Below are 26,458 nucleotides of genomic sequence, written 5' to 3' on the forward strand. Positions count from 1 at the left end.
CATGAAAATACTGACTTTATACCAGATCATTTAAATCTTAGTCTTTTGTGCCCTGTAGAATAGACGCAAATCAACAGTTTATTCCTAAAAAGATTAGTACACTGAAGTATGTAGGACAAGTCTGGAATTATTTAGGCAAATCAAAAGAGAGCAAAAAGTTTTATGCCTGTCTGTAACAAAATAATAATAATAATAATTATATATCATAAATTGCTTCTCAAAGAATATCTGAAAGTTATTCTCTGGAGCGGAAAACATATCTTTCAGTTCTATGATTGTATCTTCCTATGAGGTAACACAAACAATGGTAAAACATACGAAACACTGTATGATAAGAAATGGAGAGTAAGAATTTACGCAGCCACCAGTGTTTAGAATGTAGACCTCACACCAGGCAGCAAGCATGCAGTCTTACTTTGATTAGCAGCACTGTTTCTATCCCCCGCATGTCAATGAGGCTATTGGCAACAACCGCGTTATCGATTTCTAAAGCTGTGAGAACTGTTGGGAACTCTGGATGATAGGCAGCTCTAAAGGAGAAAAAGAAAAAGTGATTTTCAAACCGCAAATACGTATCTGAAGACATACCTGTAACGAGTTCCTATCTGTCAGGGCACTCTAGTGGCACGCAGGTCTTCCGCCTGGCCCTGTGCGCAGGGACCACTCCCGGCAGAGCTCAGGGGATTGATGTGATGCCAGGGACTGAACCGGGTTCAACCACGTATAGGGCAAGAGCCCTGCCCACTGTGCGACCTCTCTGGCCCTGTGATAAGGCTCTTTTTAAGCCAACACTGACAGAATACTAAGCACTAGGAACTGCTCAAAGTGAACCATGAATATGTGTAGGGTAACATTGGTTTGTCCTTTCTGCCTTGCCACAGGGAGCTTAGGTTTACTGGGTAACTCCCATCACAGTGGCCCCATTCCTCTGTGTTTATTTGTAATCTCCTTCTTTGTGCTCCCCTCTCCCAAGCGCTCAATCACCTTTATCTCCTAATCAGACTGTGCTTCTCTCTTCTCCTTCAGTCCTTTCCATATTTAATGCAGAGTAAAGTCCTTTTTGTACACACAGGAAGACAGTTGAAAACACTATGCTTTTCTAACTTGGGAGTCAACTGACTCCAAATAATATTCACTCCTGGGTATCTGTTCTCTCGACTCAGATGCCCTCAGTTGCCCTTACTTCCTGGCACTCCAAAAGCAGGGTCCCAATGAGGGCCTGGATGGACCTAGGGCAAGTAGTGAGGTACCCTCGCATTGAAACTGTCCAGGCCAAAGCGCCATAATACATAACTATAAGAGCATGGTCACGGACAAATTCTGTCATGATCCAAAAAGTAACAACTAAATCATGAACCTACTAGGGTTAGGAAAGATTAATCTGGCTTGAGCACTGTGGTCTGAGATCTATAGCGAGACATCCCCAGGAGAGCCACCCTACAAGCTTAATGTATCTCTTACTGTATCCACACAAAACTAACATTAAAAAGTAGAATTAAGATGCTAAGTTACTGGACTAAGGAAAAGAGGAAAGCCCCTGGGTGGTATTTCCTCCCTTGAGCTGATCCCCTGGCTGCAGACTGTCAGGAATGGCTTTGCTATGTTGATCGTGCTACCCCCCAATGCTGGGGAGTTGGGAAGGGAGCAGAGAGAGGCAGGAGCTGGAGCGGGGAGAGATGAGCGAGGGAGACAGGAAGAGATGGGAATGAGGGGCTTAGTGGGACTGGAACAGGAAGGTGGGAGAATGCAATAAATGGCAACTGATCGCCAGTCTGGCCCTCGTTTCCTCCTTAGTCCACCCATGGCATCAGCTGTCCCAGACGGGGGAGCGGGATTCCTAGCTGCTTCGTGATTACACAAACATGGATGTACATGAATTACGTTAGCTATCATTTCAGAAAGGTGATATTTCAGATAGCTTAGTTATTATTTTATTATTTTTATTATTTAGCTAAATATGCTATTATTCCAAAGGAGGCAAAAAATGGGAGGAAAAAAATTTAAATGCAACCTGTGTTCAGGAATATGTGTTGAAAAAAACAGGTTGGTTAGTCAGAGGGGACCAAAGAAAACAGCTGGTTATTGTGCCTCTAAGAAGGCTTGTTAGAGTCAATAAAGAAAATAATCCATAATGCTCTTTCTGGAATGTGTGAAAGTACTGAGAGCTGAAATGCAGCAAATGCCAAAGTCCTTCCTCAGGACCTCCCTGGACCTCCCTTTTCATGGCCTCCGTAGGTCCCCGTCATTTCCCCGTGAGTATAGTTTCTATCCCAGCTCCATCTGTTTCCCCGTATTGTTCCCCACAACAGATCTCCTGGGAAAGACCTTAAAGGAAAGTGCTACGCAGCTCAGCCGGGCACTTCCTACGCTGCAACTGAAATGAAAGCAGCAGCTTACCAGCAATTTACAAATGAGCACCTAGGTAAGGCTAACATAAATTGGTTTAATTCTTGGGGGCCACACCTGGGAATGCTGAGAACTTATTCCCGACTCTGGGCTCAGGTATCACTCCCTGCAGGACTCACGGAACCTTCTGGAGTGGCAGGCATGAACATGGATCTGCTGCAGACCAGGCAAGCATCCTACCTGCTGTACTCTCTTCCCAGCCCAGAGCTGGTTTGATTCTTTGACGTGGCATATGACGAACTTACTTATTTTTGGTTTGGGGGTGATACCTAGGGGTGCTCAGAGTTTATTCCTGCTCTGCACTCAGGGTTCACTACCATTAGAAAACCATACAGGGTGCTAGGAATCAAATCCAGGTCAGCCACGTACAAGACAAACACCCTATCCACGCACCATTGCTCATCCCCATGATGAGTTTAATGACTATGGTCTTACCTGTGTCTTACATCATACATTTCTTTCCGAAACTCAGAAACAATAATCTGTGGCCTTGAGGTCCCTGGTGAATAAAACTTTTTCATCAGTGCTTGAAGTACTCTTTCATCAGCATGATTATGACACCAATAGGCCTGCAGAAGACCTTTCAGACAGGATTCAATAGCCAAAGCAAGCTCAGGGTCCCGAAGGTGAATGCAAGCTCCTAAAAGGAACAATTATAAAAAAAGGTTCCATAAGTTCTTATTCTGAAATACCAATGTAACTTTTAAAAATAATTCACAAATGACTTCTAAACATTTTCATAAGAAGCAGGTTTAAAATTAGTACCTATATAATTTTAATGGCTAGAGTGATAGCACAGCGATTGGGCGTTTGCCTTTCACGTGGCCGACCCGAGTTTGATTCCTCTGTCCCTCTCGGAGAGCCCAGCAAGCTACCGAGAGTATCGAGCCCGAGTGGCAGAGCCTGGCAAGCTACCCGTGCATATTGGATATGCCAAAAACAGTAACGATAAATCTCTCGATGAGAGATGTTACTGGTGCCCGAGCAAACAAATCGATGAGCAACGGGATGACAGTGACAGTGACTATTTTAATGGTTCCGGAAATTCCCATGAATTCATTGGACACAATAGGCAGAAAGTCCATCAAATACAGGGGCGTGGGGGGGAGGGTGAGAAGCTAACTCTTCAGATTTCTCCTAATATGCTATTCTAGTCTCTGCTGCTCTGAAAAATCAAATCAAATGGTTTATACAATCTGTATTATTTTCTGTAAAAGTAACTACCTTTAGGAACTCAGATTAAGATGATAAATATTCTTTATTCATTAAAATAGATCGTGGCAAACGGTAAAATTTTAATGAAAAGACACTATAGTATTTAAACCACTAAACTCAAATACAATTCCTCTACCCGCATGGTAGAGCCTGGCAAGCTACCCGTGGCATATTCGATATGCCAAGAACAGTTAACAAGAAGTCTCACAATGAAGGCATTAATGGTGCCTGCTTGAGTAAATCAATGAACAACAGGACGACAGTGCTATAGTGCTACAGTATTTAATATACTGGGACCGGAGAGTTAAGACAATGAAGCAGCCAACCCAGGTTCAATTCCCAGCATCCCACATGACTCCCCGTCAAGCCCCACCAGTACTGATCTCTGAGTAGAGTAAGGAATAAGCCCCAAGCACAAATTTTTATGTCCCCTGGTAAAATTTAATATAGTACATTACCCATATTATACTTTATTGTATGGTATAATATGAAGCTATTCAAAAATAACTATTGAAGATAGTTATTTTTATAGCATTATTTTTACCTAAGGTACAGAATCAGAGATAATAATCCAACCAAAAAAAGAAAAAACTGTTCATGAATTAAGTAATTCTAGATCTTACAGCTGGTATAAGACAAACAGTGCAGCCTAATTTCAATGGGAAAGGTTAAGTTCTTTTATAAGGATTATGAAAAACTGAAGCCAGAGAGATAGTACAGTGGGGAGGGATCTTGCGCTACATGCGGTGACCCAGATTCATCCAAGGAATCCCAGATGGTCTCCCAAGTACTGCTAGGAGTAATTCATGAATGCAGAGTCAAGGAGTAACCCCTGAGCACCGCCAGATGACCCTCAAACATCCCCCCACCACCGTTCAAAAAAAAAAAAGATTATGAAACATCAGGTGGTGAGCAACTTTTTTTGACAATGTTTTGGTTTTTATTTTATTTTATCATGTACTGGTTTTTATTGCTACTAACCTCTTACAATCAAATTAGTGATATTTATTTCTATTTCTACATTTATTTACATTATTAACTTATTTACTTTAATTTACTTATTAAGGATTTAAAAACATATCAGAACTAGACCCTTGAACTCAATTACAATTTCTCTTCCCAAGTTACTTTCCTTTGACTATTTTAAATACAAAAAAATAAAGTCATGAAATAACATCATTTTCTTAAAATCTGTACAAGTCAACATAGAACTACTTATTTCTTTAACACAAATTTAAAATAGTTTCAATGCACTCCATCCTTAAAATGAGGACTTATTTCTAATGTTATTATATTTTAAGTGAATGATGACAAATACCTAAAGGGCCTATAGGCTTATAGGTGAACTGTCCGCGCCTGTGAGCGTCGTCTATTGCGGCAAGCAGAGCTGGAACGTGAGGCCCAAACCTTTTCAGTCTATCCGTTTTACTATCTTTCAGTTCTTTCAGTTGCTTCTGGTTGTAGTTCAGTGTATGCTTTACATCTAATTCTTCTCTCCTGAAAATATGTGGGAAAATAACAGATTCGTTATAGAGAAATTTATTTGTCCTTTTCCTCTAATTCTAATACCTGTACACCAATGGGTGCATCAGCCACAATGGAACTAAAAGCAGATTTCTTTAGCTGAAAATAATAACGTGTACTGCTAGAAAACAATGGTAAGAAATACTCAAACTTAGCAATATTCTTTTTAAAAAAAGGGGGGGAATTCAACAGTGACAAAGTCTAGGAATCCTCTAAATTGCTGAATCCCAAAGTGCTATTAATAATTGGTAAAAGGCTTAGAAGAGGGATTTAAAAAGATAACTTGTGATGAAAACAAAATAAGCACACTAAAAGCAATTCCAAAACATTGAAACTTACTTAATTCTGGTATGTTCTTCTTTGTTCTTCTCTATGGCTTGCTGAAACTGTTCAATATCTTGATTGACAGTAATTTCTTGATCCTGTAAACTCTTTACTTTCTCTTTTAACCAAGATATCTTTTTTTGCCTTTCCAACCGCTCAGGTTCCAAAGATTGATCAGTACTAATAGAAAATAAAGTAAAAAGAGGTAAATGAAAAACTTAACGTCTAAAAACCCCCCAAAAGTTGTAAAATAAAAATTCTTCTAGCAATAATATATCCTTTTATCTAAAAATGAGGTATTGATGAGAACTATGAAGTTACCACCTTACCTTCTTTTCAGTTCTTCAATTCTTTTGCAAAGCTGTTCATCATCTTTCTTTAAAGCTCTATACTCATTTAGGGAACGATTGTATAAAACCTAACAAAAAATGAGTCATACTTTAGCAAGCTGAAAAACAGAAGTATCTCTTTGGTGTTCACTTTTACCAAATCTTCAAATCAGAGCCCGAGTATATGCAGAAATAGACTTTTAAAATAAAGCACATAAGTGCCCATATGAAACAAGTATTTTCAAATTCAGAAAGCAATGCAGATTTCATTCAATTATAAAATTTTAAACACAAATGCACCAGGGCAGGGCTGGGGCACATGTGTCCCACCCAGGTTCAATCCTGGGCACCATCCCCGGGTACTGCTGGGGTGACTCTGGTGGTCAGTGGCAGGAAAAGGTCTAAGCAGCATCAACTGGTCCTCACCAATCCCAACCAGTCCTAACACTGAATCACTGCTGAGTTCTCTCCAGGCCCTTGTGAGGCCTAAGCATTTAAGAGGCCAAAATAACGAACAGAGCACAGTATTTCAATCCTACTGGGCACTTGTAATATCCCTGACTGAGAAACTCACTTACCTCAGCCTCATTAAAGGCCCTTTTCTTGGCAGTCAGGTCGGCTTTCAGGGCCATACATTCTGGTGCTCTTGCATTTGTCTCTTGACTAATTTTTTCTAGTTTATCTTGAATATCCTTATAGTTCTTTTCTGCCTCATTAAGTCTGACCTTTAAAAAAAATGACATTGTTGGCAAATGTTATTTTTCTTTAAGGAACAAAAAAAAACCCTTAGTAATTGTAAATTCTATCACATCTCTCAAATAAACTTTAACTAAAAAAATTAAGATTCAACATTTAATCATCTAAGAAATGTACTATTTTCTAGGGACACAAAGTTACAGCAAAAACTGTATCGAACCAACAATCAAGGGCGATAAACACATTTTAGTTAAGAAAAACATACAAACTGATAATATAGTTTGTATAAAATCATGTTTTACTAGGTAATATCTACTTATACTTGTGAACACATAGGATGAACATAGGAAAGTCTGCTAAAATAGAACTTCAAAATCAAAGTTCATTTGAATTAAATTCTGAAAATTTCAGACATTTGAGAAGAAAAGCTGGGGAAAGGTGTTAGAAGACAGAAAAGCAGGTAAAGAGACCAGAGAGCACAGTGGGTAACACACCTGCCATGTATGTGGCTGACCCCAATTCAAACCCCCGCATCCCACATGGTTCCCCTGAGTTAGGAGTGATCCCTGCGTGCAGGGTCAGGAGTAACCTCTGTACTGCTCCCCCCAAAAAAGAAACACATGTACACATGTAGGAAGTTTAATAACTTATTTTAGAAATTAAAAATATATCAGGGGTTTAAATCTAGAGAGGAATGACAAGATGAGATAAACAGAAAAGCACTGAATTCCTGACAACTTATTCTAGCCAACAAGGAGACAAGATATGCCCAAATCTGAATGTTGTAAATTATTCTGGGACAAAGTCAAAATATATAACACCGTGAAGCAAACATAATTAGATAAGAATTGATATGATAAATATAAAACTAGTTAAATTAGGGATTAGCACACTTTTCCTAGAAGTTAGATAGTATATACAGGCTTGGCAGACTATATAATCCCGATCACAATTTTCTGTTAGACATGTGAAGTTCTAAGTACCCGAAACATGTAGGTAAAAATGTGAATCAAGGACTCAGGAGTAAAAAAGAGGAGAAACAGACTAGGTTACTGTAGATAGGATAGCAGCACATAAATGGGAATGAATAATTATTATCATGGTAATATTAACAATATTAGACTGCAAATACTGTAATCTATAAGATTTCTATAAGAATATAGTCTAGCTATTCTAAAAATAAGTCATATTCTCAGTTTTAAATTAGGTTAGATAAGTTTAAAGTCTGCTGTATTTCCTCAGAAACCTTCCATTAGCGGTCATTCTATAATCAATAACAAGCATAAAATATGTATGTATCATATATTGAGACGCAGTAGAAATGACATGAATAAAAATACAGCCTGTATATCTCAGAAATACATCACCGAATATATAAAATGTTCAAATACTCAAATGGATCAAACACTTTTGGTAAATTATCACCAAAAGTCCTTAACCCAACTGAAAAAAAGGTATTTATTAGAGATAGATTTAATTTTTAGAGTAGGGAACACCTAAAGTTAGTTATAACTTTCTCCTAAGACATGCTAAAAACAAGACTGAGAAGAATTTGGTGGAAATTTCAGAATGTTATTTTAAGACCATTTGAATGAAGCCAGGTGAATGGGGTGAACTTCCAGGTACCGCCTGAAGAGGGAGGCAGAAACCAGGACCTAAAGCACTAAATAGAATTTGTCACTGCTTTTTGTTTTGTTTTGGAGCCACAAAAAAGATGCTGGAAACTGCTCCCCAATGCAAGAAATTTCTCTCAAGGTATTCAGAGGACCCCATGGCACAGAAACGGAACGTGGGATTCCCATCCAGATACTGATGTCACCTCCCTGGTCCTAAATGAACCATCCTATCACTGATTTTTTTATATATGCACCTAGTACCTTCGATAGATATGACCTTCTAAAGGACAAAGGACCTGCTTATCTTGGAAGAAAAGAGGAAAAAGAATACAGAAAGAGATTATGTCCTGATATACTACATACTACACTCCCAGGAATCTGGGGAGCCAGACACTCCTATAATATTAAATGAATAAAGAAAGTACATAGGGGCTCCTATAAAGGGAAAAAAAGACTAAAAAGTTCTATCTCTGGTGTGACCACACAACAAATTCCACAGGGTGGGCTGCACATCCCTGTGGACATACTTAACCTGTGACTATATTTTTCCACTGACGTTAACACTGATTTATAGGATTATAGTGCATTTAGCTGGACAGGTTTATCAATCAACATCTGTGGGTATTATGCTTGCCAACAAAGTAATTTCCATCCTTCATTATGCAATTAATTCCTTCCAATTAATTCCAATTAACCCCGGTAAACTGTAAATTTTAGATGCATGACTTGATGAATACATCAATAAAACTATTTCATGTAGAATAAAAGGTAGCCTATTAAAAGCAGATCTGCTCTACCCTAAATTTTTTTAAAAGTCCTTGTGAAATCCCCCAAAATAAAATTATTTATCACATAATCAACTTTCATCTCTAGGCCAAAGTGGTTCTTCTAATTTTTGAATCTTAGTAATCTCTTATACAAGGGCTTAATGGTTCCAGGGTGGAATACAACAATCTTCATATACTTTCCTCTAAGGACATTTTTTGGATCATTCTTAGTGGATTATTCATAACAGGCAATACAAAATAAATTATTTAGGTCCTGCTTTGGGGGCAGGGTTTGGGGTCAGTGTGGAAACATCCAAAATATGGTGGTGGCAGGTGTAATGGTGGTGGGATTGGTGTTGGAATATTAAATGTAACAAATTATTGTGAAAAAATGAGAGCCTGGCAAGCTCCCCGTGACATATTCTTATGCCGAAACCAGTAACAATGATGGGCTCATTCCCCTGACCCTGAAAGAGCCTCTAATACCATTGGGAAGGATGAGTAAAGAGAGGCTTCTAAAATCTCAGGGCTAGGACGAATGGAGACATCACTGAGACCGCTCGAGAAAATCGATGATCAACGGGATGATGATAATGGTAAGTGTCATTTCTAAGCAGGACTTCATGTTGATTAATCGTAACAGACCATTCATAAGTTATGATTTTCCTCTGCTGTAACTAGACCCCAAACTCAGTATCCTGAAAGTTTGTTTTAATCATTTCTGGGCATTGTGTTCATCTGAATTCTTAAGAGTATACAACACTTTACCAGCTATTCTAATTGCTGTTTTCCTTCATCCCTTTATTCGCCACCCGTTTTGTTTTCACCTCCTAGTAAGCCCAGGAGTAAAACGTGTCCTGCCCCTGTTTCTCCAGTCACTACCAATGTCCACGAGCATGGGCTCTACCTTCCTGGCTTCACAGGGCCTGACCCACTGCAAATGGTGCAGGGGGCTAGATGCTCACTTTCCAAGCAGCAGAAGGGGCTGGATCTTTGCTAGGAGCCACAAGCCCTAAGCCCAATCGAGTGTGGTACAAAAACCAAAAATAAGTAAAAGAAGCTGAGTCGGGAGCAGAAAACACAGTTCAACTGGTCCAAGACGTGTGGTGTGAGGCCCTGGGTTTGCTCGCCAGCACCACCTGGCTTCCTAAGCACTGTCAGATTGGCCTCCAGTGGCTCTTGCGGCCCTTAAAACTTCTCCCAAAAAAGTGTCTTCAAACAAAATTGGGTCGGCATCACTTGAGAAATACAAAGAAATACATAGGTTCGAATAGCTACTTTTGGAAGTCATACTCGAACACCAGCAATCGTATATTATGAAGCCTGCTCATACCTATCTGTACAGGGAAACCTTAATTACCTGCTGATCTTCCATTTTCCGTTCAAGGCGAGCAGCACGGTCTTCTCCAATTTTAATATTATCTCTGATAGCATTCAACTGCTTTTCAATTTCATTGACCTAAGAAAATCATACAGCAAATCATGTGCCAGACTAATTACAACCAACAGAGTCAAAACCACAGATACATGCGAATAAGTCAGTGAATTACCACTGCCCAGGCCATTTCATGTTTCAGGTATTCTAAATTTGTCTTCATTGTACTCAAGCCAGCAATACTCTGAAATCGTTCTTCTTTCTCCAAACACTGGCGCTTCAGTTCAATAAGTCGCTAACAAAAAAGAAAAAGGATATATTTACTAACATCGGAAAGCCACTTTTCAAGTATATTGTTTGAACACAATACAAAAAAATACAAGAGGAAAAAAATTTTTTCTAGAAAAGGACAAGGTGAAATAATTGTTTACCCATTTGGGATACTTTATATGCAATGATTGTGTTAATTTCTTTAATATGCAATGATTGTGATACTTTATATGCAATGATTGTGTTAATACGCAATGATTGTGTTAATTTCTGCATCTAAAAAAGTCAATGATTTTGAGATGAAACACAAAGGAAATGTTTAACACCACACAAATAGAGAAAAACTGCCCCAAATTAAGTTTCCCATTTCTCATTTTGTACTGAAAGTTCTGAACGAAGTATAACCTGTGTCCATTCCAAAGAAAATCAAAATCCCAGAGGAATTTATTTCCCAAGGACAAATAATTTATCACTTTATGTCTTAACTGCTCCAACTTCCCATGTATATTCCATGTGAATGCTTCACAAGCTCCTCAGAATTAATGTGTTCAAAATGGACTACGTCTTAAACAAAATGAATAGCAAGCTGTTTCTTCCAATACTCCTACCTCAACAAAGCTATTTACAGTTCTGTGCAAAAATTTGGAAGTGATTCAGTCACCCGTGATCTATCTTCTTTACCAACTTTATCCATCTATGTTCAATACAACTTCTGTATAAATTATTTCAGTTTTCTCTATTACTACTGTTTCTACCCTAACATGTATCACTACCTCTTTAGACATCAAGAATCTTCTTTTTATACTGATCTCTCAACAATCACTCTCAATTTATAGCATTTCAGACCCTTTACAGAACAATAGTCACTAAAAGTAAATATCTGATCAACTTTCTAAAAATTTACTGCTCTTAAATTTCACAACATGTTGCACAATCTGGCCTACGACTCTCACTATTGTGCTCTTCATTGTAGCCAACTGGGAATTTCCTTCACTTGTTCTCAACGTACCATTTGGTTTCCTGTCCAAGACTGTAATATCACTTTTTTTAGAATACCTCCCTAATGGAACTGGAGCAATAGCACAGTGGGTAGGGTGTCTGCCTTGTACGTGGCCGACCCGGGTTTGATTGCTCCATCCCTCTCGGAGAGCCCAGCAAGCTACCGAGAGTATCTCGCCCGCACAGCAGAGCCTGGCAAGCTACCCGTGATATGCCAAAAACAGTAACAAGTCTCACAATGGAGACGACGTTACTGGTGCCCGCTCGAGCAAATCTATGAACAACAGGACAACAGTGCTACCATGCAGTGCTATCTCCCTAATTTTAGCCCTTGTCCGGTATTATTCCTCTTTCAGTTTTTACCCCAGTTACTACTTTTTTAACATCACTCCCCTTCTCCTCTCTACTGCTAGTAACCTAAGTACTTTTGCACAAACCTAGTGTAAAACTTCACTAAGTTGAACTCGCCATACTTATTTAGCATCTGCTTCCCACTAAGCAGCTACATCTGTGATCCCAAGAATTTTGACATTTGTTCGCTCGCATATGGCTATGGTCAAAGCATATGGCTATGAAGGAAAAGATTAGAGCCTATCATCCGTGGACTGAAGGGCTTCTAGCTTCTAACCTTTACACACTACCTCTTCTTTGGGGTTTGGGGCCACACCTCAGGGTGCTCAGTGGTTATCTCTGGCTCTGCACTCAGAAGTAACTCCTGGCTGTATTTGGGGAACCATATGGTGCAGGCAATCAAACATGGTTTGGCCATATCAAGGCAAGCATCTTAAGCCTTGAACTCTAAGATCTCTAGACACAGATACAGACACAAACACAGACACAGACACACACAGACACACAGACACACAGACACAGGACCTTTTAACCCCAACCCGGCACTACATACACCTTCTTAAAATCCAGAGATTATTTTTAGAATATAGGGCACTTAATTATTTATGAAGGAAGGTTTTCAGTGTATAAGAAACTCTGTTACTTTATGTGAGAAAGTGCTCCTTAGATTTCATAACCAAAAAAAGGGACAAAATACACAATGTAGGAAGTGTTTAACCCCATGGAGTCTTAAACAAAATCCTTGCACACCAATTATTCTGCTGTACTTATACATGTGTAATATAATCTAAGCTGTATAAATACTTGGGTAACTATGTATATCTTAAATATAGATGTATTTCTTTTCCCCAATAATCTAGTACCCCAACAAGGTCTTTATAGTAGCTTTGTGATTTAGAGCACAAACCTCCTTATACACTATCACATAATGTGGGATAAAAATAATTATACGCTCATCCTTTAAGTTTTTACTTGTTTACGATATAGTTTTGTAGACCTAATCTTAAACATGTATTCCTCCAAATACTCGAAGAGGTCAGTGCAACACCTAATGAATTTGACCTAAAACAAAAATAACAAAGAGCAAGATATATGATCACAGAAACTGGTGAAGAACCTTAGTAACAGTACTGCGGAGTGGATGCTTGTCTTGCACAAGGCCAACCTGGGTTCAATCTCCAGAACCCCATACGGTCATTCCTGAACCCTGGCAGGAATGATCCATGAGTGCAAAGCCCTAAGCACAGCCAGGTATGAGCATTCCACCAACAGAAACAGAAAGAGAAAAAGGTGGAACTCAATGCAATAGGTGAACAGCTGGAATACAAGTCTTGTGACTGACTACTGATTACCATACAGAAAGAAAGCTTAAGACCAAAATGTAGCAGATACTAAAAGGACATTAAGTCACAGTGGCTGAAGTGATCTTCAGCTCAAGCAAGCACAGCTGCTAGGCTGGCACTGACCAGGATGACAGCTGCCACCACGCTACTGCTGCTTAAAGATTGTCAACATGTTAAACTGTAACTCAAGTCTTCTGCTGCATAGAGTTAGAGGCATATCATACTTTAATATGTGCTTGAGGCATGTGCTTATTTTCTTACTGAAGAATATAATTTTAAAATCACTGATAGTAAGAATTACCGCTCTTTTTCTAGAGCCAGTGAGTCATATATTACATCAAGGAATAACTATGTAAGATACTGCCCGTCTTCTCTTTTCTAGTTCAATACAGGAAGACAGGCTCATACGATTACGAAACAGGAAAGGCTACTGAATGCTCTATATAAGAGGAATGCTCAGGAGTTAAGACATGCAATGCACATGGTCAACCAAGGCACTCAGGTTCCATCTCCTTGGGGCACTCCAAGGTGTGTGCCTTGAGAGTGGTCCAATAGTCCTTGGCACGAAAGGCCCAAGTCAGCCATGCTGGTGAAGAACGCTGGTCCCTTCAGATTTATACGTTATGTAGCTATGTGATCTTACAATATCATTTCATTATCAGTACTTCCAGAAATACAGCAGAAAGCATTCACAAACCTCTTCTCCTTGGTTTATCTGCTCCTTTGTTCTTTCTTTTGTTTCCATAATGTATGAGTAGTCTTCCTTCATCTGTTCAAGTTGGGTTGCTTTCATGAAGAACTGTTCAACAGGAAAAACTCAATAAGGATTCAACAGACTCCAAATGATTGGGAAAAATTTGGCTGCCAAAATCAATTACATAAAAAGACATCCAAATACACTTAAATGCAAGTATTACATTAGACCACAAATTAACTTAATTTGGAATGTCACATTAATCAAAATATGATATTTGTAAATATGTCAAATTTACGAACATATTTACAAATGTTGATTTGTAAAAGCTTTGAAAACCCAAAGGAAGAAAACACCCTCTGTGTGATAATCTACCACCTGCAAAGCTTGTGTTTATGGACTACTCCATTCCTTCAATGTGAAAACAGAAAAAGATACATGTTCTCAATCTTAGCACAGGTCTTAATGTTTTAGAATAGGAAAATATCAAAGCATCCAAAAGTTACATAGTTAAGCTTTAGTAGTCAAGTATTTTGTCTTGTAAATATATTTTAAATTGTAAAGACCCTAAGGCTTAAAATTTGTTGTGTATGTGTTACCATTTCTTTAAAACTTAATTTAGAAAAAATAATCCTCAGGAAAGCCCGAAGTATACAGGCAAGAATTTAGCAAAAAAATTATACATTACTTTAATATTACAATGTAACTTAAAAGGGGTGGCTTAAAAATAATATTATGTGAACAAGAAAAACAGTTTATACACTAAACCTATCAATATACTTTGGTAAAGTTTTATTTACTTTGTATTTGTCTCCCTCATTCTTAGACTGCAAGAACTGTTTGCTCATCTCTTGTGTTAAAACAGAAACTGGATTATCCACCTGAAACAAACAAAAAAGGTTATTTTAAAATCTTTTAAGGCCTCAAAGGTAAGTGAACTAAAATATAATTAGAACTATCTTACGATGACATAAAGAAAAGTATGTACCAAAGACTAGAGCACTGTGGTAAATATTAAGAAATAAAGCTAGAAATGTTTGGTTTTAGAAATTACTAAAATGTTAAAATGATTACTTGGGGGGGCACAAGAGCACAAGCATAATTCTGTTCTGTAAACTATGAAGAATTTACATTTATTGAGGTACATGACGTAAGACCGTTCTAGGCTTCCAATGCTCCTGCATCACACCGACCACCAAAGCCCCACTATCTTCTCCGTCCCCTCCCATCTGCAACCCCCACACCTGGGCACTGGGCAGCCTCAGTCCTGTTGGCAGTATCTCAGGGCTTTCATGGTTTTAACCTATTTGCAGAGTATTATTCTTTTCTCTTTCCTCTCCTACCAGGAAATGCTAAGGCATCACTTCCGGGACTTCACCCAGGGATGATCCTTAGTAGGGCTCCAGGTATCAACCTAGTTGGCCACATAGAAAGCAGACGACTACCCACTGTAGAGGATCCTTCTTAAGCTACCGGTACCACTGGGAGTCGGCTCGCATGCGCTGCTGTTTAGGCTAACTCGGACTTCCTAGTAGTTTTGGGCAAAATCAATACAGGACCACATGAATTTTTTCTCACCAGATATGATAGGTATTATTCCCCCCCTCCGACAGTTCCCATTTATTCTAATTTCTTCATGAAGTCATTATAAAGTAAATGGAAATACTTAAGTGACTTTGAGGGTGAATCAGTTTTGAGGAGCCTGGTTTGAAATAAACCCATTAGGTAATGAGTTAAAGTCCAGTTAATCAACAGTATAGCAACAGTTTTCAACTTTTTCAGAGTTGAAAAGTTCCTCTTTAAATATAACTCATTCCAAAAAATTCAGGATCAAACTGTCATGTTAGTAAGTACTCTGTTGTATAAGAAAATAATCCTAGTAATAAACTATAGAGCATGTAGCCCCAAACACCTTTAGTTTTCCATATGTAAAATACTGATGTTGTTAGTATACCAAAAACTTTCTTAAGAGCAAAAATTTGTCGAGCTAGAGAGATAGGTAGGGCACTTGCCTTGCATGTGGTTGGCTGGTATCAGTACCCAGCACCCCATAAATCCCCTGAGCCCTACCAGGAATATTCCTTGAGTACAGTGTATGCCCCCAACACAGTTGGGCACAAAGTAAACATTTATGTCTTTTCTAAGGCAATAAAATACCCTTATGTGGTATTTTATTAAAATATAACAAAATCATAATTACATCTTCCTTTTTATACTGATAGACTCTATCTACCCCATTTTTTATTAAGGTCCTCCCTATATCTTAATTTTATATTGCATCTGACTTCTTAAAAGTAAGATATAAACACTCACTTTCAAAACAGAGGTGTTTAATGCCCAACTCTAACTTCCCCACAGATTTCTCCTGTCTTCTCTATACCCTTTTGTTTCTGAAATGGGGCCTCTAATTCTTACCTTAGTCTAAGATTACTTAAAACTCTCGTGGCTTTACCTGTTGAGCTCTGGGGAAAGCAAAGAGCACAGACAAGTGAACTTGAGAGGAAGCAGAAAGGGAGGGACTGAAGACAAACATAACCAGATACTTGAAGATTTGTTTTTGTGCCACACCTGACGGTGCTCAGGGTTTGGCCTCCTGACTCACTCCTGGTGGGCTGCGGTGACCATATGGATGCTGGCCAAGTGCAAAACAAACCTCTTACCCTCTGTACTACTTCCGGCTGACATGTAAAGACATTAGGCACTCTCTCCTTCCGTGGACCAACACAGTCCAGTGGAAACAATGTAAGCCAGCAAATAATCAAAAGATTCTTTGTAGCTATAAACATATAAAACTTAAAAATGGGCGGCAGCAGAGGTTTTGCAAACAGGAGGCCTGGGTTCTGGACCACACTGGGAGGTGCCTGGGGGTGCCAGTAGGCTCAGTGCTCCAGTGATAGCTGCTGTACTATCATTCTGGCAGCAGGAGGAGGTAATTTCTCTACCACTGCTGACTTTACCACCCGCTGAAGTGACTACTGATAGTTTTCCTCACAGGGCAACAGTGGACTAATAAACTATCTGCCATTTAAGATTCTCCCTAATGCCTATGAATTCATAACACCTAGCATTTGACCTTCCCGATTCTGCTGAAATCTTTTGTTTGTTCTAGTCTCAAATGCATTTGGTTGCATCCGCATTTCTCCAGATTTTAATAATGATTCTCTCAACCCATGTAACTCAAAAGTTTCTGGACACAGGGCTGGAGCAATAGCACAGCGGGTAGGGCGTTTTGCCTTGCTCCCTGCATCCCAGATGGTCCCCCAAGCACCGCCAGGAATGATTCCTGAATGCAGAGCCAGGAGTCCTCTGAGCATCTCTGGGGTGTGACCCCAAAAAAAGAAAAAAAAAGTTTCTGCACACAGGTTATTTTCTCCACTTACTATGAAAAAAAAAAATTGACTTCTCAGTTACACATGTCAGTTGTTCAAGTCATTATGTGGCTAGTGCTTACTTCAAAGAGCATATTTCTACCATCCTGAAAAGTATTTCTTAATAGTTTTGTCTTCAATCAAACAGGAAAAAGACCCAGACGCCTGCTTTTTCCCGCTTGGTGACTAGCCTTCTTGTTCTTGACCTGAGAATAATGCAGCTGGCACAATGGACAGAGGCATTAGACTGGCACAGGGGTACCTGCACACAAAGCAAGGCTCTATCAGTGGTCATTTCTAGACACTGCATAAACAAATTCACTTCTGACTTCCAGTTTCATAAAACAACATCTAGGGCTAAATTGAAGGGACTGTATATGACCTATTTCAAATTATTCAGTCAAAACATCTCAGCAGAAAGGTTTCAAATCTTGTCATCTACAGGTATAATCAATAACTCTAAATATACAAAGAAATACTTTATCTTTCTAGAATAAGTTTCCTTTTCATAAGAATCTGATATAGAAAACACTGATACAATTCTGACCTGAATAGCAAAAATTTTTCAGCCCTTACTAATAAAAAAATGGTACAGACTAGAAAAGATGATTTTGATTATGCTATCAAACCAAAGGTGTAAATTATACACTAAAAATTTCCCTAAAAGTAATGTATCTTAAGGAACTGTACCAGTAATACTCAACATTCTAGAATCCTGTGGTCAATTTATTCATGAGGTCATTCTAGATTTTTCTACACCAGATAAAAAAAGTTCAGTCACATTATTTCATTTGAATTGCAAATTTAGCAACTACCTGTATGTTAAAATGATCCAGAATTGCAATCAGTTCTTCTTTCTTTGTAGAAATCACCGTGCCTAGTTTGGAGAGACAGAAAAATGATCACTGCCTCTAGGAAAACAGTATAGAAAAAAAATGAGCAGTTATGTATTAAGTGTAAAAACATCTGACTCTTGGGCTGGAGAGATAATAGAGCAGGTGAGGAGCTTTCCTAGCATGCAGATGATTCAGGTTCAATCCCTGGCACCCATGTGATGCCTAAGCACTCCAGCCAGAGTAAGCCCAGAGCACTTCTGGTGTGGCTCTCCCCCCCATAAAAAAAGTCTTATTTGTTGTTATCCAGAAAGGTATTACAAACACCTGTATAGATGGAATACACAAACACTGGAGCAACGCACCAATCATGATGCAAGTACCCAGAGGAGGTAGACACCCAGACTCAGAGCTTTTTCTTCTGCTTGTACCTAGTTTTCTTTCTCAGATGTGTCTTCAGTAACTCTTAAAGTTCCCCGCCTCTGTATGCCCTTTCCCACCTCCCGCAAACCCTCTCTAGTAACCATCTCTAAGAAAACGTCCTATTTCAGAGGAACCCAAATCCTGCTTCTCATGGTTTTGCTGGAGAATGTTCTGTGGTCAAACAACTACAGGAAGCATGTATGTACACATGTAGAATGTACTTACACTTGTTCGACCAACAATCATAGTTTCCAGAGATCTGAAAGAACCGTCCTTTCAACAAACGCAGCACAATCGCTTTAGCTCGGCTCGACTGGCTATTTACCGAGAGTCCGGACGAAAGTGAAAATCGCTTTCTAACAAACCTGTTCCACTTTTGAGCTTGTAAGACCGGCTTCCATCCATGCTGATGTGCTGCTGCACAACGATGGTGTCGCCATACACGTTTGCCCGGTACGCATCGTCCCCTCTGTTCCTCAGCGTGATGGAGATATCTGCCGAGCTAAGGGGGAAGCCAGGGCCAGGACGGCACGAGATTATTATATATGAAACATCCAAATAACTTGCCTCGTTCATCTGAAAATTAGCTTATAAGTAGTTGACGACTGACAGGCAACTAGAGAATAATGTTAAAGATAATCACAGCAACAAACAAAATGAAGTAGAGAATAAGAGAAACTATAAAAATGAACGAATAGCACAGGAGCACAAAAATATTTAACTTTTAGTTACATCATATGGAAAAAAAAATCATACATTTTCCACACAGAGCAATGCACATGAGTAGTATATTGCTATCAAATGACATAATGAAGGACCTATAAACTGGAGGCCTAGCAGTCTTTATAAAATGATGATTTAAGAATTATTGTAGGGGCTGGAGTGATAGCACAGCGGGTAGGGCATTTGCCTTGCAAGCAGCCAACCCGGGTTCAAATCCCAGCATCCCACCCATATGATTCCCCAGCACCACCAGGAGTAATTCGTGAGTGCAGAGCCAAGAGTAACTTCTGTGCATTGCTGGGTGTGACCCAAAATAGCGAAAAAAACAAAAAAACAAAAAACAAAACCCAGGAATCACTGTAAAGTTCCAATGGAGATTCTGTCCCCAGACCTGAGTTTTCATGAGAGAAAGGGTGGCGGGAGTGCCCTGAGGACACTGTGTGTTCGGCCATCCCCCATCTCTCACCTTCCTCTGCACGTGGCCCAGCACGGAAGACTAAGCAACACTACCAGTCTCCAACCTGTGTTCCACGGATAAGCTAATACAGAAATCAGACCCTAACTCAGACAGATTCTCTTCTTCCTTTCTTATCATTTCTTTTGAAACGAAGCAAAATTCATTTACGGAAAGAAATTTAGAGAACTGTACGGGGAGAGAAAGAGAAAGAAAGATCCACGTTCGAAAGAGAACAGAAGCTTGGGGAGAAACAGACTCTTCTCTAAAATTTTAAATAAAAACTGGACAAACCCAAAGCAGGCCCAAAATTCAGTCAATAACATAATATTACAAAATGGCTTTCATGAAAGTATTTTTCAAATGCCAATATTAAAGAAACGGTACCATCCTTACAATATTTCAGAAATCTAATTTCAAAACAAGAAGCTTCAAAAGAATCTCCTATGAAGACAGAGCCAAGTTCAGGGTCCAGAGACACAGCACAGCAGCTGAGGTGCTTGCCTTGCGGACGACTGAGCCAGGCTGAATCCCAGAATCACACACAGTCCTCTAAGGAGAGCTGAGATTGAGCTTCGAGCACAGAGCTAGGAGAAAGCTCTGACCTCAGCTGACCAAGGCTCAAAAACTATGTCCTCTGAAGTTGGTGATTTAAGTTAGCCTTTTCTTTTTTAAAAAATATTTTCCAATGACAAGCTTCAGAAGGGGCTGGAGCGATAGCACAGTGGGTAAGGCATTCACCTTGCATGCGGCCAACCCAGGTTCGTTTCCCGGCAAGCTACCAAGAGTATCTCGCCCACACAGCAGAGCCTGGCAAGCTACCCATGCCGTATGCAACATGCCAAAACCAGTAACAACAAGTCTCACAATGGAGACGTTACTGGTGCCCACTTGAGCAAATTGATGAGCAACAGGATAACAGTGACAGTGAAGTTTCAGAAGGAAATTTCTGCTTGGTCTAGGTAACAAATATTTAATTGACATTTAAAATATTTAATGCTAGGTTAAAAAAACATTCCTAACCTTTCTAGTTGGATGACCAAGGTGTTATGTGGCTGAACAAAATAGGTGATTATTTAGGGAACTAAGGATGTATTGCTAAGTATAAGAAATTGAAACAGTACAGAGGTTATTTTCAAGCATTAAAGCAATAAATTTTTAACTTAAGACATCATTTTGCTTGAGGACTGAATGAGATGACAATCTTGCTGAGCTAGGACCCAAAGATAAGAGGGAACAGAAAATAGGCTGGAAAATTTTCTGTTGTTCTTTTGTCCCCTTCTTCTGAGTTAACTTGGGGGGCTTAAGAGTTAAGATTCTTAAGGATCTAAGAAATAGTACAAATCTGCATCGTTTCCACTTGCTAGCTTCTTTTAATTGAAAAAAAGTTGCATGACGATAACCCTCAGCAAAAGAAAAATCTATTATATGAGAAAAATAAATCACTGTTAATTATCAAAGCTGCAAGAGTTCTGGGCACTGGGCACGTAAAACAGAAGTGAGCAGAGAATGGGGCCTCACATGAGACTGAGCATGAAGAGTCTGTGGAGAGAAATGAGGCTCCCTTCAAAGTTATCTGGGACAGCAGATAAAAAGAAGAATGAGACTAGCCTGAAAAGAAGAACTTCTTAAGGATAAAGGCCTTGAGTTTGATGATGCAAACTGGGTAACCAACAGACTATTCTGTGGCAGCAAGTTTTAACAATGTAGCAAAGAAATAGAAACATGAAGCCCGGGAGTGTAGTCACAAGGCCACTGACCAGGAATCAAAATGGATCACAAACACACTTGTGATTGCGCTCCTCCAAACAGACACACTGGTAACCAGGGGGCTGAAATCAGTCAGATGGCAGTACCTTTTTTTGGAATTCTGTTTTGGAGTTGAAGGCAGAAATTTTGGGCAGGGTCACCTTGCTAGATCTGACTTTCTGTTTCCCTTATTACATTAACATGAACTTGGTGAAGTCTGATTTGAAAGAGCCAGACAAAGTTAAAAATTTAGGTGTATCTTTACACAGAAATACAAAAATCAGACTATTCTTTTAAAAACATAACAGAAGCAAGAGTGTAATAGAGAAAGAGATAGATAGAGAGATATAGATAGATATAGATAGATAGATAGATAGATAGAGAGAGAGAGAGAGAGAGAGAGAGAGAGAGAGAAGGGGTGGGGGGTGCACTTGTAGGAGTTAGGGATAGAATTGGCACGGAGCAATAGTACGGCAGGTAAGGCATTTGTCTTGTACAGAGCAGACCTGAGTGCAATCGCCAGCATCCCATATGGTCCCCTAAGACTGCCAGGAATAGCCCCAAAACAAAAACAACAAAAACAAAGAGTGTAAGTAATTGTCTGAAGGCAGTAACTTATACAAGGCTCTTTGTCTGGACAGAATAACAAGCAACAGTGAGGCATCCTGGCAACAGGGCAAGTGTAGAATGAAAGATGTGATACATTTGCCCCAGTCCTGGGAAGTCAATTCATTTTCTCTAAGGACTACTAAGAGTGAGACGAATAAGGACTCTAAGGACTACGACAAAGTGTGAGCTCTCACTCCCTTACGGAACACGGAACACGGAACACTGGAATAACCTCAAAACTGTTTGTCTGCAAAAAAGATAAAGTTTACAGGACGCTCTGAGTAATTCTTTTCCTACAAAGGGGGTGGTAGGCCAAGTCTGGAAGTGAGACTCTAAAGCAGCTGTTTCTCACTAAAGAACTAAAAAGTACATGTAGAAAGCAAATACTTACTTCTGTCCATCTTTCACAAAACCTTTTAGAGAAGATCCTCTATTTGTGGCAACTGCTTTTCCACCAAGACCAACTATGAGAGCTGTGAGCACTGCACTCTTCCCACCTAAAGAAACAGGCATTGAAGAAATTACAGTCATTAAGTAAGAGAAGGGGGGGGGAAGGCTGACTCATACAACCTGATGGAAGATCTCTGAATGGAAATGTAAATTAGTCCAATTCTGAAATAGTGCTATACTTCAGTTACAACTTACTGTCACCATCAAAGCAGCAAATGTTTAAAAAATTAAAAAAAAAAAAAGACTACGTATGTAAGATCTACAAAGCACTCACAAAAATTAACAACAAAAATTCCAGTGAAACCATACAAAAATGAGGCAAGGAGATGAACAGGAACTTTCCCAGAGAAGACATACAGATGACCAACAGGCATGTGAATGAGTGCTCAGCATCCCTCATGACGGAAATGCAAACCAGAATACTGAGATACCGTATCAGTCCAGTGAGAAACAGACAGTGTTAGTACGGATGTGGTGAGACAGGTGGGAATGTCGTGGTTCAGCCTCTACAGAAAACAATATGGAGATCTCTCAAAAAAATAGGAATAGAACTCCCATGTGACCCCTCAATACTAATTTTTGACATCTATCCCCAAATACAAAAACATGATTTCAAAAGGATATATATATATGTATATATATATATATATATATATATATATATTCACAGACCCAAATGCCCAACTGCAGATGAATGGATCAAGAGGTTGTGGGATATGTATGTGAAATGGAATATTATGCAGCTCTAAGAAAGAACAAAATCATATAAATGCTGGGACATGGTACTAAAAGGTATTATGCCGAATGAAGTCAGTCAAAATAAATGAGATAGATACGAAGGATCTCTCTTTTATGAGGCATTTAAAGATGCATAGCAAGGATGCATCACAGGGTCAAAGGCAACAAATAAGAGAACTGCTCTACAGAACAGTCTGTTGGGAGTAGGGAGAACTTAAGGGAAGAGTCTAAGGCCTTGTGGGAGGGAGGTGGGTACCCTGCTGATGAGTGTAGCATTGGAATCATGTACTCACTAAGCCATCATTACATCATTAACAATACTGTAAATCAGGGAAGCTCAATTTAAAAAAGAGTTGTATATGTCATGAAATATTTAGCTGTTGCTGAAGCGATAGCACAGCGGGCAGGGCGTTTGCCTTGCGTGCAGCTGACCCGGGTTCGATTCCTTAGTCCCTGTTGGAGAGCCTGGCAAGCTACTGAGTCTTGCCCACTTGGCAGAGCCTGGCAAGCTACCCGTGGCATATTCGATATGCCAAAAATAAGTAAGAGCAAGTCTCACAATGGAGACATTACTGGTGCCCACGCGAGCAACTCGATGAACAACGGGACAACAATGGTACAGTGATACAGTGATCAGAAAAATAATTAGGAAAAGAAAAAAAATTCTCAGAAGACAAAACTATTTTGAACAATATTTAAACTCCGCAGACAAGAAATAATGATTGGAGACCTGAAAGACAGTTCAGAATGTAAGGTGCTTGCCCTGCACGGGCCCAACCTGGGGATGGGGGTGTGGTCTAGCAAACAGAGCACTAGCCTTGTGTATGTTAAGTTCTGAGTTCGAACCCTAGCACCACAAAAATGGTGGGTAAGGGGGCAGGAGAAAACACTTGCTTTGAAAGCTGTTTTTACCTACAATACATAAAATATCAAATTAAGATCCCAAAATCTTTAACAATTACCCAGAACATGGAGAACAATCATTTCCTGACTTCATGAGCAAACTAATTAATGCAGCCCATTGTCCACAAAGAACCCCAAACTAACAAATAATCATTACTAGCCTCAATGCCTTTTTTGCCTTTTTCTTTTTTATGTTTTTAGGGCACACTCAGCAGTGCTCAGGGCTTACTCCTGGTGCATTCAAAGATCACTCCTGACGGGCTCACAGGACCCTCTGTGGTATGAGGGACGAAACCCAGGTATGTGTACAAGACAAGCACCCCGCCCACTTTACTATCTCTCCAGCCCAGAAAGGCTTTCCAAGCACCTATTCTAACTTGCTTCTTTTCTTCAGCACCAAATTCACTGCCTCTACCACTTGCACTAATAACTTTATTAAGTTTTATTAATAAAAGTACTGTTTAAAGTGTGCAACAGAAAGTCTTAAGTGCAGAACCCATCAGTCATCTTTATCCACACCGTCCTCCTGAAAACAGTTACAATTAGGTAGACTGTGGAACTACAAAATCCTGCTTCCATTTCCTAGCTACGGCACCAGCTAGTAGAACCTTCTCTTCTCCATGCACACCGGGACCCAGACAAGCTGCTGACAGCTCATGGCTGGCTGGCCTACGGCGAAACCTACAAACTGATCTTTGTCATTCCCTGACGTTCTCCTTTCTAATATACTCTCCACATTGTGTGCAGTTTTGGCCAGAAAATCTTCATCATGTCACCCCTTTACCAAAAGAGGAGTCGGGTAAAGTTGTTTGTTTATATGGTGCTGGGGATGAAACCCAGGTTTCAGGCATCTATTTGCCAACGCATCCTTCACCACTGAGTCACAACCTTACTTTTGCAGTCACAATCACTGCAAAAGAAGTGATTTTAACTGGTTTCTCAGAGATTTCTGTATAAAGCCCCCCAATCCTTGTTACTGTTGTTATTGGGCTGTTCTGTTATTTTTTGGGGGGGAGGGGCTGGGGAAGCACTCCTAACTCAGTACCGAGGGGACTAAGGCACCAGGGGCCAAATCTGAGACTTCGATATGTGAAGTCCAAGACCAGCCCTACCAGTCATCTCCCCACCCCCTAAAGCAGGCAAATGCTTCTCAGAGTCTTAACAATACTCCCACCACATGACTCTCCTATGCCAGACTCTGCCGCTTCCACACGCCATATGATAAAAGCCACATAGGTTGTCCACCATCATAATGCAGATCTACTCTCTCTCTCTCTCCAAACCTTTGCTGACTAGAAACTTAGGCCTGGAGCATTTAAGCTGGTTCTTTCCCAAAGAAAACTTAAGAACCTAAATTTCTTTTTAAATACCAGCACAAACAACCACCTCCTTTCCTTTAAAAAGCTTTCATTGACCACACAATGAAAAAAATTTTTTTTTCATGTCTGCACAATCTTGGCACTTTTTTTAATGTTCCGTTCTGATGTTTAATAGCAAGGTAAGACACAGGACACAGGGCTGCCTCAACTGAGGAGACAGTAGCTCTCCGCCTCTCTCCAGTAGGAACTCCAAGGTCAACAGATTCAAATGAGTAAGCAAGGGCTTGTCATTACTAACCCAGTTAATCCATTTTTCAAAGAAGTGTAAATTGGCAGAGAATGTTGAAAATACTTAAGAGCATGTTACAGATCTATGACTGCACTGAGTCATTTATTTTAAAAAGATAATCCATTCTAATACCAGAGTACTGCTCATTGCTCAGTATAGTTGAGAATACTTACTTCCATTGTTTCCAACGACAAAGTTGACATTTGAACCAAATTTGAAAGGTCCAAGCATAGAGTGGCACATGAAGTTTTTTAACTGAATACTCTCAATTATTCCAACTTCGGCTGCAGTCTATTAAAAAAGATTAAAAATCAGTTTAGTTTACTCACTTAATTTACTCATTCAAGTTGGATCATTAAAAGACCACTAATGAAACAAGTTACAAGAAATGAATTAGCATCAATCAACGAGGAAGATTAAATTAAATGGGGACCTTAGGAGTCCACTCTCCTTTTAGAGCCTCTCAAAATCAAATGACTACGTAATTTTTTAACATTTTCATTGAGGCTTCAATTCAATGCCATCCAAGTTTCCAGTGTTCAGCATCATAATTCTATAACCGCTAACTTCACATCAAGAGCGTCACGTCTAGCTTCTAGCCCACACAGTTGATTCCCTTTACCGAGTTCCTGCACCCCTAATCCCACCCCACACTCCCACTTTCCTTCCGGCATCCACCAGTGGGTTTGCT

General features: G+C 39.6%; 1 protein-coding gene across 2 annotated transcripts in view; it reads right to left on the bottom strand.

Annotated features, from left to right (window-relative positions):
* The window catches only part of SMC6 (structural maintenance of chromosomes 6), a 75,371-nt gene that overhangs the window by 31,920 nt on the left and 16,993 nt on the right, over positions 1-26,458 (bottom strand). For both annotated transcript variants that reach the window (XM_055122784.1, XM_055122785.1), the window contains exons 3-16: positions 25,941-26,058; positions 22,460-22,565; positions 18,899-19,035; positions 18,093-18,154; positions 14,710-14,790; positions 13,913-14,014; positions 10,428-10,547; positions 10,238-10,336; positions 6,377-6,523; positions 5,799-5,887; positions 5,485-5,649; positions 4,940-5,118; positions 2,842-3,046; positions 416-530 (exon numbers count right to left, since the gene is read on the bottom strand). In XM_055122784.1, the coding sequence (XP_054978759.1) occupies positions 416-530; positions 2,842-3,046; positions 4,940-5,118; positions 5,485-5,649; positions 5,799-5,887; positions 6,377-6,523; positions 10,238-10,336; positions 10,428-10,547; positions 13,913-14,014; positions 14,710-14,790; positions 18,093-18,154; positions 18,899-19,035; positions 22,460-22,565; positions 25,941-26,058 (1,725 nt within the window). The remainder of the gene's footprint in view (positions 1-415; positions 531-2,841; positions 3,047-4,939; positions 5,119-5,484; positions 5,650-5,798; positions 5,888-6,376; positions 6,524-10,237; positions 10,337-10,427; positions 10,548-13,912; positions 14,015-14,709; positions 14,791-18,092; positions 18,155-18,898; positions 19,036-22,459; positions 22,566-25,940; positions 26,059-26,458) is intronic.

The sequence above is a fragment of the Sorex araneus genome, chromosome X (genome assembly GCF_027595985.1).
Source record: "Sorex araneus isolate mSorAra2 chromosome X, mSorAra2.pri, whole genome shotgun sequence".
In the NCBI taxonomy this organism is placed as follows: domain Eukaryota; kingdom Metazoa; phylum Chordata; class Mammalia; order Eulipotyphla; family Soricidae; genus Sorex; species Sorex araneus.